This window comes from Amaranthus tricolor, chromosome 6 (assembly GCF_026212465.1).
Source record: "Amaranthus tricolor cultivar Red isolate AtriRed21 chromosome 6, ASM2621246v1, whole genome shotgun sequence".
Taxonomy (NCBI): domain Eukaryota; kingdom Viridiplantae; phylum Streptophyta; class Magnoliopsida; order Caryophyllales; family Amaranthaceae; genus Amaranthus; species Amaranthus tricolor.
In genome coordinates, this window is record NC_080052.1 from 27,707,826 (window position 1) to 27,722,330 (window position 14,505).

The following is a 14,505-nucleotide window of genomic DNA, read 5'->3' on the forward strand; positions in this document are numbered from 1 at the left end:
TGTGTGCTCGCGACTAATTATTAAAATCTATTAAATCACGTAAAGTGAAACACGAGGGAAATGAAGCTCCTACATTTGTTGTGATCCAAGTATAAGGGTGATGAACATGTTGTCCTGTTTGGTTAGCTGCCGACAGATATTATTATTTCTGATACTTGATACGATGTTTGGTCTTCCTTTTATTTGTTGTGATCCAAGTAGAAGGGGTGTGCACACCAGGGTTCCCTGAGACTACTCTGCTGGCCTTGAATTATTTGGGGTGACGACCTCTTGATGAAGTAGGTATAGGGGTAAAGCCTCAGTCTACTGACGTTCTCGTTCCCTCGAATTAAAAATTGATTATGTGTTTGTCATTATTAAGTATCAAATTAATAAATTGGTTTATGTGATATTATATATATTGTTTTTTTAAACTCAGCTATATATTATTTTCTAAAATTATTTCAATTTGATTATATTTTATTTTCTTAAATCATTTTCAAACTTAATTGTTTTATGGGATGGAGTTGGAATTAATCAATTTTCTGATTTTGGGAGTTTTTTCCTTGTTTTTCTTGCATTCTTATGCTGCAGGTTATTGATTGCGTGGGAATCGTGGAGTGAGGATCACCTAGAAACATAGCTTTTATTAGAGTCGTATTTCAGTTTAAATTTTACCTTAAGTTGTTTAAATTTTATATGGACATAGATTGCGTTTCAGTCTTTTTCTTATGTTGTAAGACCATTTGTTGGATTTAAAGTTATTAAGTTATTTCTTAGTCGTTAAGCCTTACATTTATTTTATTAGAAATAGATGTGGCGGTAACACTTCCATGAGTAGGTTTTGGCTCATGTTTTTCATTAAAGGTGTTTTCAAAAGTTCAACCTATTCTGAGAGTGTTACAATAAGGGCTACCCCTAGTTTGTCCCTAAACTCTTGGTTCGTAATTCGATCCATCAATGTGTGCCCACACATCCACCTCAGCATACGCATTTCTGTAATTTCCATCTTATGCTCGAAAATCTTCTTTACAAGCCAACATTCGGTCTCATATATCAGAGCAGGTCTGATTGCCGCCCGGTAAAATTTTCCTTCTAACTTGCTTGGGAATTTCTTATCACATAGCACTGTGGTGGCTGCTCGCCACTTGAGCCAATCCACATGTATATGATGATTTACACCCCCGTCAATCTCCCCATTCCTTTGAATGATCGATCCCAAATACTTATACTTGGTTGTACTCTTCACAACTGTTTCATCTATGGACATTGTTTTGTGACCGTCTTACTCACAAGAGTAGCCAAATCCCTAAATATAAATGTAGTTTAGATGTTGAGAAACAATATGTAAATATAGACATATGACAATGTTTAAAAACATCAAAAAAATTTTCTTTAAGTAAGCACAAAAGAAATTGAAATCTCAATATGTTATATGTTTTATTATGATTTTCAATTTTAAGTTTTTCTTAGATTAATATAGTAATAGAGTACATAAAATATTTTATTTTATATTTTTAATCATCAATATAAGTTAATATTTGAAGTCCTATAATATATTATATGCTTTATCATACTACATGCAGTTAAGTAAATTTCTGATTGAAACTCAGGTAAACTTTTAAATCAAATGTAGGTTAATAATAGAGATTTTTTGGATTGGGCCAACATTTCTAAATAAAGTCTTTTTGGGTTAACTGTTTTGATTTTGATTTGAGTGATGTTAGATTTGATTGGGTACAATATATATTTGATTCAAGTACACTTATAAGATATTGTCTGTCAGGGAGACGATTTCAATATAAGGAGCCCATATTATATTCTTCTTGCTAATTTGTATAAATTGATTTATTTAATCTATATATAAAACATGTCTCACAGTGAGATTGCATTTTACAACAATTGTATATTTGATGTTTTTTGGCTAGTGAAATATGTCTTATTTTTCTTTTTTTGTTTGTCCTGTTACTTTTACTTTATTTCTAATTTTGATCATGACTCAGACTCTTTCTTTAATTTTCATTCACATTTTTAACTTATATGTTTATTTCATCAACACATTTTTTTTTCATAAATTATTTTACCATTTTCTTTAATTCACACCCATTTTGGGACAGGGGAGTAAGTAAATTCCCATAAAAGTCAATGCTTTAGTATAATTTTGATCAATTGACACCAATATCAAATAGTAATATTTGAGGATAATTTATAACAAAATCTTCCTGAATATAGTCAAAGTGGAAAGTATTATTCTCCAAAGATTTTGACAAAAATTGAAAAACAAAGGCATGGGAATTGAGATAGAGCTTATTGTTTGTAGTCCAAGTCCTACCACTATGACATGTCTCCTTCCTTTAAAAGCATGTCCTTTTAAATCATAATATATGCATGTGGCCTCTTGCATCAACATGCTACAAAAGTAGTACTCTTATTATCAAAAAATAAGAAAACAAAGATGATAACAATTATAGAATCTAGATTGAGCATTGAATGATGACCATCCGAAAATCACTCAGGATGACACGGAGAAAAGCACACTACCCTCCCCCATTTCACTTGCAACTTTTTTAATTTTAGTTTATTTGGTTAAATTATCAGTTTAGTATCCCGCATAAAGTTAGGATCAATTTAAACCCTCAAGTAAAGATTTCAAAAGGGTGCAAGTGCAACACGAGGACTTCCTGAAAGGTCACCCAACCTAAACTACTCTCGTCCAAAAACGCTTAACTGCGGAATTCTGATGGTATCGATGCACAACACGTTAGTGCTAATATAAATATTAATTAAGTAATTGATATATTTAATTGGGTTAAGAAATAAAGGGATTGATAAAAGAGAAAACGAGCTTGTAGGTACAATAAAAAAAAAAAAAGTCAAAGTGATTATTATTATGAAAAGAGAAAAATAATAGAAGTACAAAGTAAAATAAAATAATCCAAAATAAAAATTAAGTGCAAATTAATAGGTGTTTAATTTAGAGGTGTTTCATTTGAATTTCAAATCTAAATTTATTAATATTTTACATCAAATTAAGAGTTATTGACAATTAATTAAAATTAATTTTTAATTTATATATATAAATATAAGTGTTTTTAAAAGTCAAATTTTGTCTATAATTATTTTTTAACCAATAAAATAAATAATTGAATCAAATTAAAAGCCAAATAGTTGAATTATGCCAAATTTGATTCCTATAGGTTCACATGAATAAAAAGAATCAGTAAGTCTCCTTTTATTTCCAGCAGCTACTAATAATCGTTTATTTCTTTCTTTCCCACTGCAATTGTGGCGCCTCCTTCATCTTATTATTGGGTGTTGCCATAATGTCATGTCCATACTCCAATATTAACTTAGCTATATACACAAAACAAATTTGCTAGTGGGCTTGTGCTACAGGAAAATTAATATGAAAACTTGTTTTATGAAAATTAATATTGTGTTGATTAAATTTATTTTCCTTCAAAATTTTATTTATCTATTTATACAAACTACTACACCGTATGTATTATGAGTTGATTGGTTCACAAGTCTCTCTTTTGACAAATGACAATCACAATTGACCTTTATGATAATTACAACAATTTTTTCAACCTTTTTAGTTAAAAAGTAACTAAGACACACCTGCTTTTTAATATCATATATATATATATATATATATATATATATATATATATATATATATATATTCAATTGAAATCTTGTAAGATTAATCCGAATGTAAAAACTTTATTAATATTAACCTTTATAATTTTTTATTCTATATAATTAAATATATTTATAACTAAAAATATATTAAATAAAGTATAAAAAGTAAGTATGACAAATATAGTGAATCAAAATAAATAAATATTTTACGATTTAATATTAATCGAATGTTTAATCAAATGGCTCAAGAGTAAAGCCTAATATAAGCTTGGCTTAGATTTCCCTATACTCTCAAAAACCTATTACATAAAAATGTAGAGTAACTATTAAAAAAAGAAAAATAGTATTATAACAAGTTTTTGAGTAGAAACTTAAAGTAAAATATTTAACACTCGATCAGATATGAGAATGATAAGCGTCATATTCATACTTTTAGCTCAAAATGACACTCACATAGGCATGATAGAGTAACTTAAACTTTAGCACTGTATTAAATATGAGAATGATATGTGCTATATTCACATTTTTTTAGCCAAAACAACTCTCACGTACCGTGATAGAGTAACTAATTAAACTTTAACACTGGATGAGAATGAGAACGATACATGGCATATTCATACTTTTGGTCAAAATGACTTTCACATGGGCGTAACAGATAAACTAATTAAACTTTTGATTGTGATGGTCGATGGATGAATAATAAAACACAAATTAGTGTGAGAAACAGTCTTTTTGAAAAACGCATTAGATATATGAGCTAAATAGTTCAATTAATACAAATTAAAGACAAAATAAAAATATGGGCTTTTTATTTTAAAATCGTTTCTTTGAGACACGGGGTCGCTCACAAAAATTCGATATTATATTACAAGCGTATATAATAGAAACAAAACCAGATAAGCTAAGCTTCCTTCTCCATTCACACGTACAAGCTAAGAACAAAACAAAACATAAAAAGCAAGTCTATCACAATTCACAAGCAATAACCCAAATACCCAATAATACTAACAACAAGACAATCTAAAGTCACGAGTTCGTTATAAACCCGCAATTACCCTCCAACTGTTTATCCACTATAATCATCGATAATTAACAGAATCAGCATAACTGTTAACCAAAGCAAGAGCATTACTGTTCAACTGTTTAACCGTCACTACTTTATCTCCAACCATATTTTTTATCGGACAATCTGCAACATCTTGAAACCCATCTGTACACGTGTCTTCATTTGTAAGTGCAGCACTCATCCATGTTTGTACATTACTCACTTGAAACCGAATCGATTCTGGAGTACTTGACCCGGTTGCTGATACGAGTTGGGTCATTTGTTTTAGTGAGCCGCGTATTTGATCGACGGCGTCTCGGAAGGTGGCGGAACAGTCGTGAAGAGCGGAGGTAGCTCGAGGGTTTGGGGTGTAATAATCAGATTGTTTAGTCAAGTTGTTGAAGAAGGTGGCGGTATGGTGGGCTTTGACTAGGGTGACACCTATGGAGATTCGGGCCATTTGGGCTGGGTCGAGCCCGACTGCATTGGCGTAACGAGATAGGGATGTGTAGCATATGTCGGGGTAGAGGGTGGTGTTGCAGCTTGATCGAATGAAGTCGACGGGGTTGGTAGGGGGAGGATCGTCGGTTGTGGGGGTGGAAAGAGATGGGCGGGCCACGACAGCGAAAATGAGCAAGAAGAGTAGGAGGAGGAGGAGGATGGGTTGGGAGGGAAATGAGTCCATAGGAGGATTAGGAGGATGAGGTTATGTTTGAAGTTTGTGAGGGTGGAGAATTGAAGATGTTTTAGTTGGGGGGCAAGAGAGGCTTTGAGGGATTATTTATGATGACTTTTTGTGAATGTGAATATGTTAATGTTTGTGGGGTTTGCTTTGTTTTGGTAGGGCTAAGGGTTAGCTTTTTGTGTTGGTCAATTTAACTTTTTTTGCATAAATTTCGTTATATTCTAGGTTTGATTGAAAACTAAGCATGCTTTATTTTCGGAAAGAGGGGTTAAAATACGTTTGATAATTTGATATTTATCTAATTTTGTATTCGAATTTGATTTAACACGTATTCAAAAATCAACATAGACACAAAATCCGATTTTAAACCAAGAAATCGATCCAATAATCCGAATGAACATCTCTGTTATTAAGAGAAACTAGTTTTGTGTGGACGCATTACATAGAGAGTTCGACAATGGATACCTTAGAAATATGGCTATTGGAGCCGGATAAATTAGGGTGGTATAAGAACATTACATTGGCCTATGCTTAAATTAACTCTCACCGTAGTAGGTTTTAAGGGTCGGATGTATGTATTACTCCTGCGGGAGATTGTTGACCCACCACCACCTTTTGAAACCGCAAAATCAAAACTTGATTCGGAAGAAACGACAATCATACAACGTGATTCCAATGATACCCTTCCATGCCTTGACAATCCACCTCCCCTCCTCAGCAATGCCAAAATCACCATTCCACCACCCACCAAAATGTCCCAAATCAGCCACCCATAATCACCACAATAACAACCGTCCCCAACCCCGAGGCTATATAACAACCGCAATCCGCAAATCTCAAAACCAAAATCAGCAAAATGCAACTTGAAATTATGTTTGGCCCAATAATTGATGATGGAATCAAATCTGGCCCAACATCCCTAACATCCGAAAAAATAAAATAGATAAGCTAAATTATTAAAAAAAAAACACGAAATAAGACGAAAATCAACTTATTTCCAAAAATAAGCGTCTAATTTTCAAACCTGAGGTTTGGTTTTGTTCGCAGTTAGTAACTGCGAACAGGTGCTTAATTTTTTTAAAAGGCAAAGAAGCTGTTCACAGTTAATAACTGCGAACAGAGCTGTTGACTTTTTGACCCCGTCGAGCATAATGGGCTTGTTAGTGACTGCGAACAGGGTCAAAAAAAGTCAACAGCCCTGTTCGTTGTTACTAACTGCGAATAGCTTCTTTGCCTTTTTAAAAAATTAAGCACTTGTTCGCAGTTACTAACTGCGAACAGAACCAAACCTAAGATTAGACATTTGTTTTGAAAATAAGTTGATTTACGTCTTATTTTGTGCTTTTCTTTTTTTATAAATTAGCTTATCTATTTTAATTTTCCCAACATCCCACCATCCCCCATCCCCTTATCCTTCGCAAGGCCAAAGCTGGAACAGGCCCAATTCCCCCTTTTCTCATTAATTCTGAAATAAAAAGTTTTTTTTTAAAAAAAATAATAAAATGAATTGATCTAAAGTAATTTTCAAAATAATCTTCTACCAAAGAAGAACATGTTAAAAAATAATAAAAAAAAATAGCAAACAAAAGAAAAGAAAAAGTCATAATTTTAAAATGGATAAAAGTTAAATAAATATGGACTTGAAGACACATATTTTAGTACTAAATGTATTTTGTTAATTTTTTTTATTAAAATAATCTAGTATTATTCAATATCTTGAGCACAACAATAGACAACCCAAAGGAAAGGGAATTTTCGGGCCTTTCCCTTCCCATTTGGCCTCATTTGCTTTATTACATTAACTTTTCATACTTTTTCTCTTAATTCACTAGACTCATCTTGATACATAAATATAAGTGTCATTTCTCATATACATTCAAAAATGATAACCTCTCATCTTATTCTCTATTAAGCACAAATAATAATACTAGTGTTGAAAATAGTCACTATTCTTATTAGTGGTCTTGATAATGCTACCTTAACATCCTCTCCTCCTCCTTTTTGTTAGAAATTTAATGAGATATCTGCCTTAGTTTTGATCCCGAACGGGGATGCATTTAATGAGATTTGAGAGACATTGACCACACCATAAACTCAACAATTTTCGTTAAGCATATATTGTATTAATCCAATAAAAATGATTTAATCGTCAAATTATCTTATTTTTTAAAATTTATAATCACCTATAATTTACTAGTTTTCATATTTTTTATTAGTCATTCATAGATTTTAACTGTTTCCGGACAAATTAAATTGTCTTCATTTTTATTTTTTGCAAAATCCAGTTGTTGCAACTTGCAATCAAGGAGCATAGGGAGAAGATTATAAGAAGAAAAAAACGAAGAGATAGATACGACAACTCCATGGAAGATCTGAAAATACTACTATAAATGAAGTTAGCAGGCTCACATTTGACTATTTCACTTTTATCTAAACCAATTGTAGTGTTGTTAATTTCATTGGTAATTACTCTCCTTTTCATTTGCATTTCTAACCCGAACCCGAATCCAAGCCCGAATAAGATGGCGGCAGGTCGGAACAGGAGCTTCATTTTGTGGCTTCACGGGTTGGGTGACTCTGGTCCAGCCAACGAACCCCTTAAAACTTTCTTCACTTCTCCTGAGTTTAACACTTCTAAATGGTCTTTCCCTTCTGCGCCATCAAACCCAGTTACCTGCAATTGTAAGTCATTTGGGATCTCTGATTATTATTGATAGTATATGAATTTCTTGCATTTTTTTGATAATTTTTTTTGTGGGCAGTGTTTTTTTGTGATTTCAAATTTTCAATTGACTGATTAAGCTTTTCTCTGCATTTCTGTTCATTTATGTATTGTGTTGATTTTAGTTAGTGTGTTAATTTGTTATAAGATTGAATAAAAACAAGTTTGGACTGCTACGATTAATCAACTTCAAAGGAATTTCTTGTCAATTTTGCACTTTGGGTTTATATTCTATGAATTTTGGTGAGTACTTGTTGGTTCCTTGTGTGATTTTGTTTATCATTATTTGTCTTTGTTTTTGCTACATATGTACAATGATGTTGGGTCTAATTCATCTTTGTAGTTTGTGTTATTCCCTGACAATTCGTCACATAAATGCAAAGAATGTTTGATAACCCCCACTTCTTTGATCTTTGTTATCCATCTCAAACTCTCATAAGGGATGTTGGTGCATTGAATAAAGATAACAATTTGACTTTAATTTTAAAATATTTTTTCCAATATGAATTTTTCATGTTTTTTGGACTTTTAAACATTACAATGTTTCTTTTTTGGTTGATAAGAACAACAAAAGCAGTTAAGGCATGTTGTAGACAACATTTAGTAACAGTGCTGGTTTATATCTCAAGATTGACGGTTTGTGTACTTGCAAGAGCTCATTTAGGTAAATATTGGGATTATGGTATTTGATAGACACTTTCACTGTAAACAGCTTGGTGAATGGTGATGGAAATGAGTGTCTGATATTTTCCTAGAAGAGGTTTATGGTAAATTGGTGACAAATTGCTCTGCCTTGTTGACAACATTATCGTCTTTGGGATGTAATTCTGGTAAAGCAAATCTTGGTCTATGATTTGCTTAGTTATCTATGAATTGTGCCAATTCATAGCTGATTTTGTGGTCTTTGTTTAGTATAAGGTTCTTCATGTTTTTTACAATACACAGAATCATGTGTGCTATCAGCCATTATCGTCTCCATTTCTTCTTTTCTTTTGTTTATCTCCTCCTGCTGTTCATTAAAGGCATCAGGCAATTCCGTAAGTGGCTGAATCATGTGCCGTATTTGTTATACATTAGTCTTCGCTGTTTCCAAGCAAGTAAAAAAAGAATAAAAGGAACTAGTTACTAGCTTATGAGTGGTTACGTATTATGCTTTCATGGAATCAAAAATATTGGCTATGAGTTTTTTCACATGATTGCTTTTATAAAAGACCTGTGAAATTCCGTATTCGTTACACTTCTTTGATTGTCATTTGTGCATATATTTTTGGTCAACTTGATGAACATCTCTTATTGAAAGATTACAGACTAGGGATTCGTAGTTCATTTTCTTTCTTTCCTTCCTCTTTTTTAACTTAGAGTTCTCAGTTGGACATTTATTGTATATTAGCTCTCTGGAATTTGTTAGACATGTATCTGATTATTTTGCCTTGGTTAATTTTTACAGATGGTGCTGTAATGCCTTCATGGTTTGATATGCCTGAAATACCAGTGACAGCCGTAAGCTCCTCATTCTGGTTTTTTGTACTCATTTGTTTGATTTTATATTTAGAAATTATGTACGCTCTGTGAATCTGTTTCTACGCTTCTTCCGTTTTATATTCAACCAAATAGCATAAGTGACTCCCTCACCTTGCTTCTCCTTGACAAAGTTATGCTAATTAACATTGTTTCAATAAGAGGATATTGAGGCGAAGGAAGGGGAGGGAAACTGAGGGGTTGCATTTTCCTCATTTGGATACCTGTTGGAAAATAACCCGCATGTGATTTCACGTTGAAGAATTAGAGAGAGGTTGACTAACATATATACTTGATGGACTACTCCTAATACCAATTGGTTTTAGGCTGAAACTGTAGTCAACTCTCTTGTGCGAATTTTGTCGTGTACCAGCTTGTTAACAAATTTATCATGGTATCAGAGCTGACAATAGGAGAAGAGAAGGGAATCAAAAAGAGGAACTCCTTCACAATTTTGACAACACAAAGCCTTTCCGCATTGGAAAGATTTAAGAGGAAAACACACTAATCTCCCCTCCCCTTCCTTTCCTTTCCTTCAAAAATGTTACCCAAGCATAGTGTAAAAGTCATCCATATTTGTCATTGCCCTTTCCCTGTAAAGCTACATTGAGGCTCATTGAACATCAATCTAGCTCAGCTGGGTGCCACATGTTCAATACCTTTTCTCTTGATAGCCCATAGCAATATTTATATGCTTTTGGCCTGTGGGATTACTTTTGGGCTTGGAAGAATATCAAAGTTCCTTCCTTTCTAATTTTTATATCTTCCTGAATTTCAATATACTTTCTAATTGCTTTTGGTTCCTCCCCTCTTCCTTCCCTCCTTTTCCGACCATTTTAAAACCAAGATGTTGAGGCTAATAACTTGAGATTTAAGTAATGAGTTTCCTTTATTATTTGTTTTATTATATCTAATATTTTATCTGTGTGGAAATCAATATTTATGATTGTTAATGTTTTTCTCATCATCTAATGATTGGACCCATTTACTTTGTCAAAAAATAATATTTGGACCATTTGCTTGCAATTGAATTGATGGTCAAGACTCAAGATGAATATGCACTTTATTTGATCTAGACATTATTGATGATCCTTTTCAATAATGAATGCAAGGTATGCTTGCTCATGTGTTGGGGGTTATATTATAAATCATATATTATAGTGCCAAAGCTTTATTCCCAACAGCTGCATGAACTAGTAATCTATATCTAATATTAATCAATATGAGAAATCATCTAAAAGGATTAGATTTTATTCGGTCATGCTCATATCTAATACTAATCTACATCTAATAAAATCAATTGTTATTACATATCTTCCCCTGTCATGTTCGACCTACCTCTTTATCTTCTAAGCTTCCTTAGTTTCAACCTTTCGCTTTTCTTTTAGTTATCGATGCAATTTGGTCTTCATTGCCCATGATCAGGATCAAAATATACAATTTTCTCTTGTTTTGTATTTTGCCACTCCCAATTTTTATATATTTGCCTTGAACTTTCCTCTTTAGGGTATGTCAAAGCATTCATCTTAACATACACATTCCACCTTTTCCTATCTTCCTATAATGGTTTCTTCTAAAAGCCCAACATTACCCTTATAATTGTGCCGATCTATAGCAGTCTACCTGAATTTTCTTTATGTGTTAAAGAATTTCTTTCCATCGCCTTATCCTCAAGAGACGCATATTCTGATGTGAGCATACAGCAGCTTCTTGAGGAGCTTGAGAATTCTGTTACAACCAATGCCACCTAAGAACAAGAGGAATATCTTAGTTATCCATTCTGTTATAGATACATTGTAATTTGCATTATAAGAAGCTTCTAGAGGTATTCTAGAATTATCTAGCCATGAGTGTTAGTCTAAGCTCTCTATATATAGATCAATAATTTACATTGTAAATCTTCTGGAACAGTGGTTATCTGGAACTGCAGCTTGTTTTCTATAGCTTAATCTTCTGATCTTTCTTTCTTCTCTACTTACTCTATCCCTCATTTTCCTTAAACACAACCCAGCAGCCCCATATCAGACATCCCAGTACCCAGAACCTTACAGACTTCTAGACCGTGAGAGTGACATCTTTAACTAGTTATCAACATTCCTGGTTGCTATTTTCTAATCCGCACTCCGGCTGTGCTTTTGTTTATCCCATTTCATATAATTATGTGAGCCCACAACAAACGTAAAACACAAATATACTAAGTCTAATGCTACATCCATTCCCTGTTTCACAGCATTCGCCAAATGACGAAGCATCTGTCTTGAAAGCAGTAAAACAAGTCCACACGATGATCGACAAAGAGATTGACGCAGGCGTAAGACCCGACAACATTTTTGTATGTGGGTTTAGTCAAGGAGGTACCTTCCTTTTACTTGTTGGAAAATAACCCACACGTGATCCCACATCGAAAAATTAGAGAGAAGTTGACTAACATATATACTTGATGAGATACTCCTAAAACCAATTGGTTTTAAGATGGAACCTCATATCAAGCTTGTGTGTAATCAACTCTTCTCTTATGTGGGTCTTGTAATGTACAAGCCCAATGACAAATTTATCATTACTAACCCCTAATACACTCGGAATTTCAACTATATAACGACTTTGAAAATCTTATAGTAGGGTCAATGTTTTTTCAGGTGCTTTGACCTTGGCTAGTGTATTGCTTTACCCAAAAACTTTAGGAGGTGGTGCTATTTTTAGTGGCTGGGTTCCATTTAATCATTCCATAATTGAACAATTTCCAGCTGATGCAAAAAAGGTACAAAATATTTTCTGTACTTGTATATCATTACTATAATCCATTTGTGTATCTATTATTTACAGGAAACATGCTTCATGCCTAAACTTTTGTCTTGTTGATTCATAATCATGATTTACATATTTTTAAGTGGTTGATTAGTGATTATCCATCAGTTTCCTTACTTTTTCTGTTGTTTAATAATGATTTATAGCTGTATATTATATACTTCTATATATATATTATATATCTTCAAAGTTAAGAAAAAGTATTCTCTATGACCCCTTAAAGAAGTTGAAGACACAAATTGATCACGGCACTTTTAGTTGTAATTCCACAATCAGATTATAAAAGGCGGATTACATGCATGCAGTCTGATCATTTATATATGAAATTGCTTTAAAAGCACTTTCTTGCTTGCCCACCACCTTTTAGTTCTCTATAGGTATTCTTGCCACATAATACTCCGTCTTAATTTTGCACAAATTGTAAAATGAATGAAATTTAGTGAAAAATAAATTGGGTTGGAGAATGAGTCAAAAAAACAAATGGGTGATATAAATAAGTGATTAAGATGGAGAAAAAGTACAAGCTTGTGGACGAGTTTATAAGGACAGTGGTGCCATCGTCAAAAAAGAAAAGTGTGCAAAATCATTAGAACAAACTAAAATGAAAAGTAGACCCAAAGAAAGTGTGCCCACCACCTTTTATTATGTTTAAGGGACAAGCTTGTATAGTAAGACACAAGTTGGCAATTTAAGTTTCACTAACCCTTCTTCGTTGCAGGGACCTATTATTCTATGGATCAATCTCGAGTCGGGGACTCATTGGTCACATCCTCCTTTATGGGTATGGGTTGCCGCACTCCTTCCCTCTCCAGACTCTGACCATAGTATTTCTATGGGCGAGATATACTGAATATTATGATGAAAGAAATTATTTTTTTAATAACCTTTCACAAATTACAAACAATACTACCAAAGTCTTAATTCTAACAATATGGGGTCAGCTTGTGTATGCTCTTCGCTCATTGTTGATCCAAAACATGGGTTAAGGAGAATTGTGTTAAGCTAGTGACAACATGCGTAAAATATCATCACATCTTATTGATATGAGCTTGTTGATAATTACTCTTACTGCCCCCCCCCCCCCCAACAAATTGAGTAATATCAATCATCCTTGTCTTAGCTCGAGTATTTTTTCCATTTCCGATTGGTAAGACCATCGCTAACAATATTTTGCACCTGAATAAATGTTTGCAGACGCCAATTTTATGGTTTCATGGAATACCCGACCCAACAGTTTTATTTGAGGCTGGACAAGCAGGACCGCCTTTTCTTGAAAAAGCTGGTGTTACTTGTGAATTTAAGGTATACTATAACCAAATACTCTTTCTCTCTAGATCATGTACAAGATATCAGCTTATCCAGGTTTACGCCGTACATATTATGTTAATCAAATACAAAATTCGAATCATGTACGTATTTTGTATGTAGGCTTATCCGGGTTTAGGGCATTCCATTATCCCCGAAGAGTTAAAGAACCTCGAATCATGGATCAAGGCTCGATTCAAGAGTTCGTCTTAGCACGCTGTTCTCTCCAATCCCTTTTGTTTCGCCTTGGAATTTCATCGATATCAATCATCATCATTAAAACGCTAATTACACTTATGACATGTTTAAATCTAGAAAGTTTTATTATTTATATGAGTTGTATGTTTCTGAACTGCTCCATTCTGAATATATTCAAATAAACAAGCGAAATATTCTCCATATTAAAAGAACTTCATTAGAAGGCTTGTAACGGCTGTGATGTTAGATTAAATCATTAAAGGGGTCCTTTTACTCATCAGTCAATCAATGATCATCATCTTTTTGTATTTTGTGGTTTGTTATTTTATGAAAATTAAATATTTAGTATGCACAATTGAACATTAACTTAAAAATTTGGGTTTATTCGGTATGTCAACGAGAGCCAAAATGAAGAGCCAATTGCTTTATTACCCCCTTTTTATCCTTTCAGCCCGTCTTGTATGAGACTGTCTCACGGTGATGCAACTTCAAATAAGAAATTTATAAGCTAAAAGTTTTTATTATTAGGCTATTTAAACTAAATATGTGACATGTCTTATGGTGAGATGGTCTACCAATTATTACATTTTTTTAATTCATTTC

At 33.1% G+C, this 14,505-nt stretch overlaps 2 protein-coding genes across 3 annotated transcripts; one reads left to right on the plus strand and one right to left on the minus strand.

Annotated features, from left to right (window-relative positions):
* Positions 1-4,404: 4,404 nt before the first annotated feature.
* Positions 4,405-5,534, minus strand: LOC130815033 (21 kDa protein-like). The gene has a single exon (XM_057681363.1). The coding sequence runs from the start codon at positions 5,352-5,354 to the stop codon at positions 4,704-4,706; it is 651 nt and encodes a 216-aa protein (XP_057537346.1). The 5' UTR covers positions 5,355-5,534; the 3' UTR covers positions 4,405-4,703.
* A 2,050-nt stretch (positions 5,535-7,584) lies between these two features.
* LOC130815373 (carboxylesterase SOBER1-like) lies at positions 7,585-14,210 on the plus strand. Of its 2 annotated transcripts, XM_057681824.1 has the most exons (7): positions 7,585-8,036; positions 9,524-9,576; positions 11,825-11,948; positions 12,231-12,352; positions 13,118-13,180; positions 13,594-13,701; positions 13,828-14,210. In XM_057681824.1, the coding sequence occupies exons 1-7, from the start codon at positions 7,745-7,747 to the stop codon at positions 13,915-13,917; spliced, it is 852 nt and encodes a 283-aa protein (XP_057537807.1). In that variant the 5' UTR covers positions 7,585-7,744; the 3' UTR covers positions 13,918-14,210. The 2 variants fall into 2 exon arrangements, with proteins under 2 accessions (XP_057537807.1, XP_057537808.1); XM_057681825.1 differs by lacking the exon at positions 13,118-13,180.
* The last annotated feature ends 295 nt before the right edge of the window (positions 14,211-14,505 follow it).

Bases quoted from the DNA above. Each gene is read 5' to 3' on its own strand.
- LOC130815373 (XM_057681824.1), top strand. From the start codon at position 7,745: ATGAAGTTAGCAGGCTCACATTTGACTATTTCACTTTTATCTAAACCA. The intron at 8,037-9,523 runs GTAAGTCATTTG...TAATTTTTACAG, and splicing joins AAACCCAGTTACCTGCAATT to ATGGTGCTGTAATGCCTTCA. The intron at 12,353-13,117 runs GTACAAAATATT...TCTTCGTTGCAG, and splicing joins TTCCAGCTGATGCAAAAAAG to GGACCTATTATTCTATGGAT.
- LOC130815033 (XM_057681363.1), bottom strand. From the start codon at position 5,354: ATGGACTCATTTCCCTCCCAACCCATCCTCCTCCTCCTCCTACTCTTC.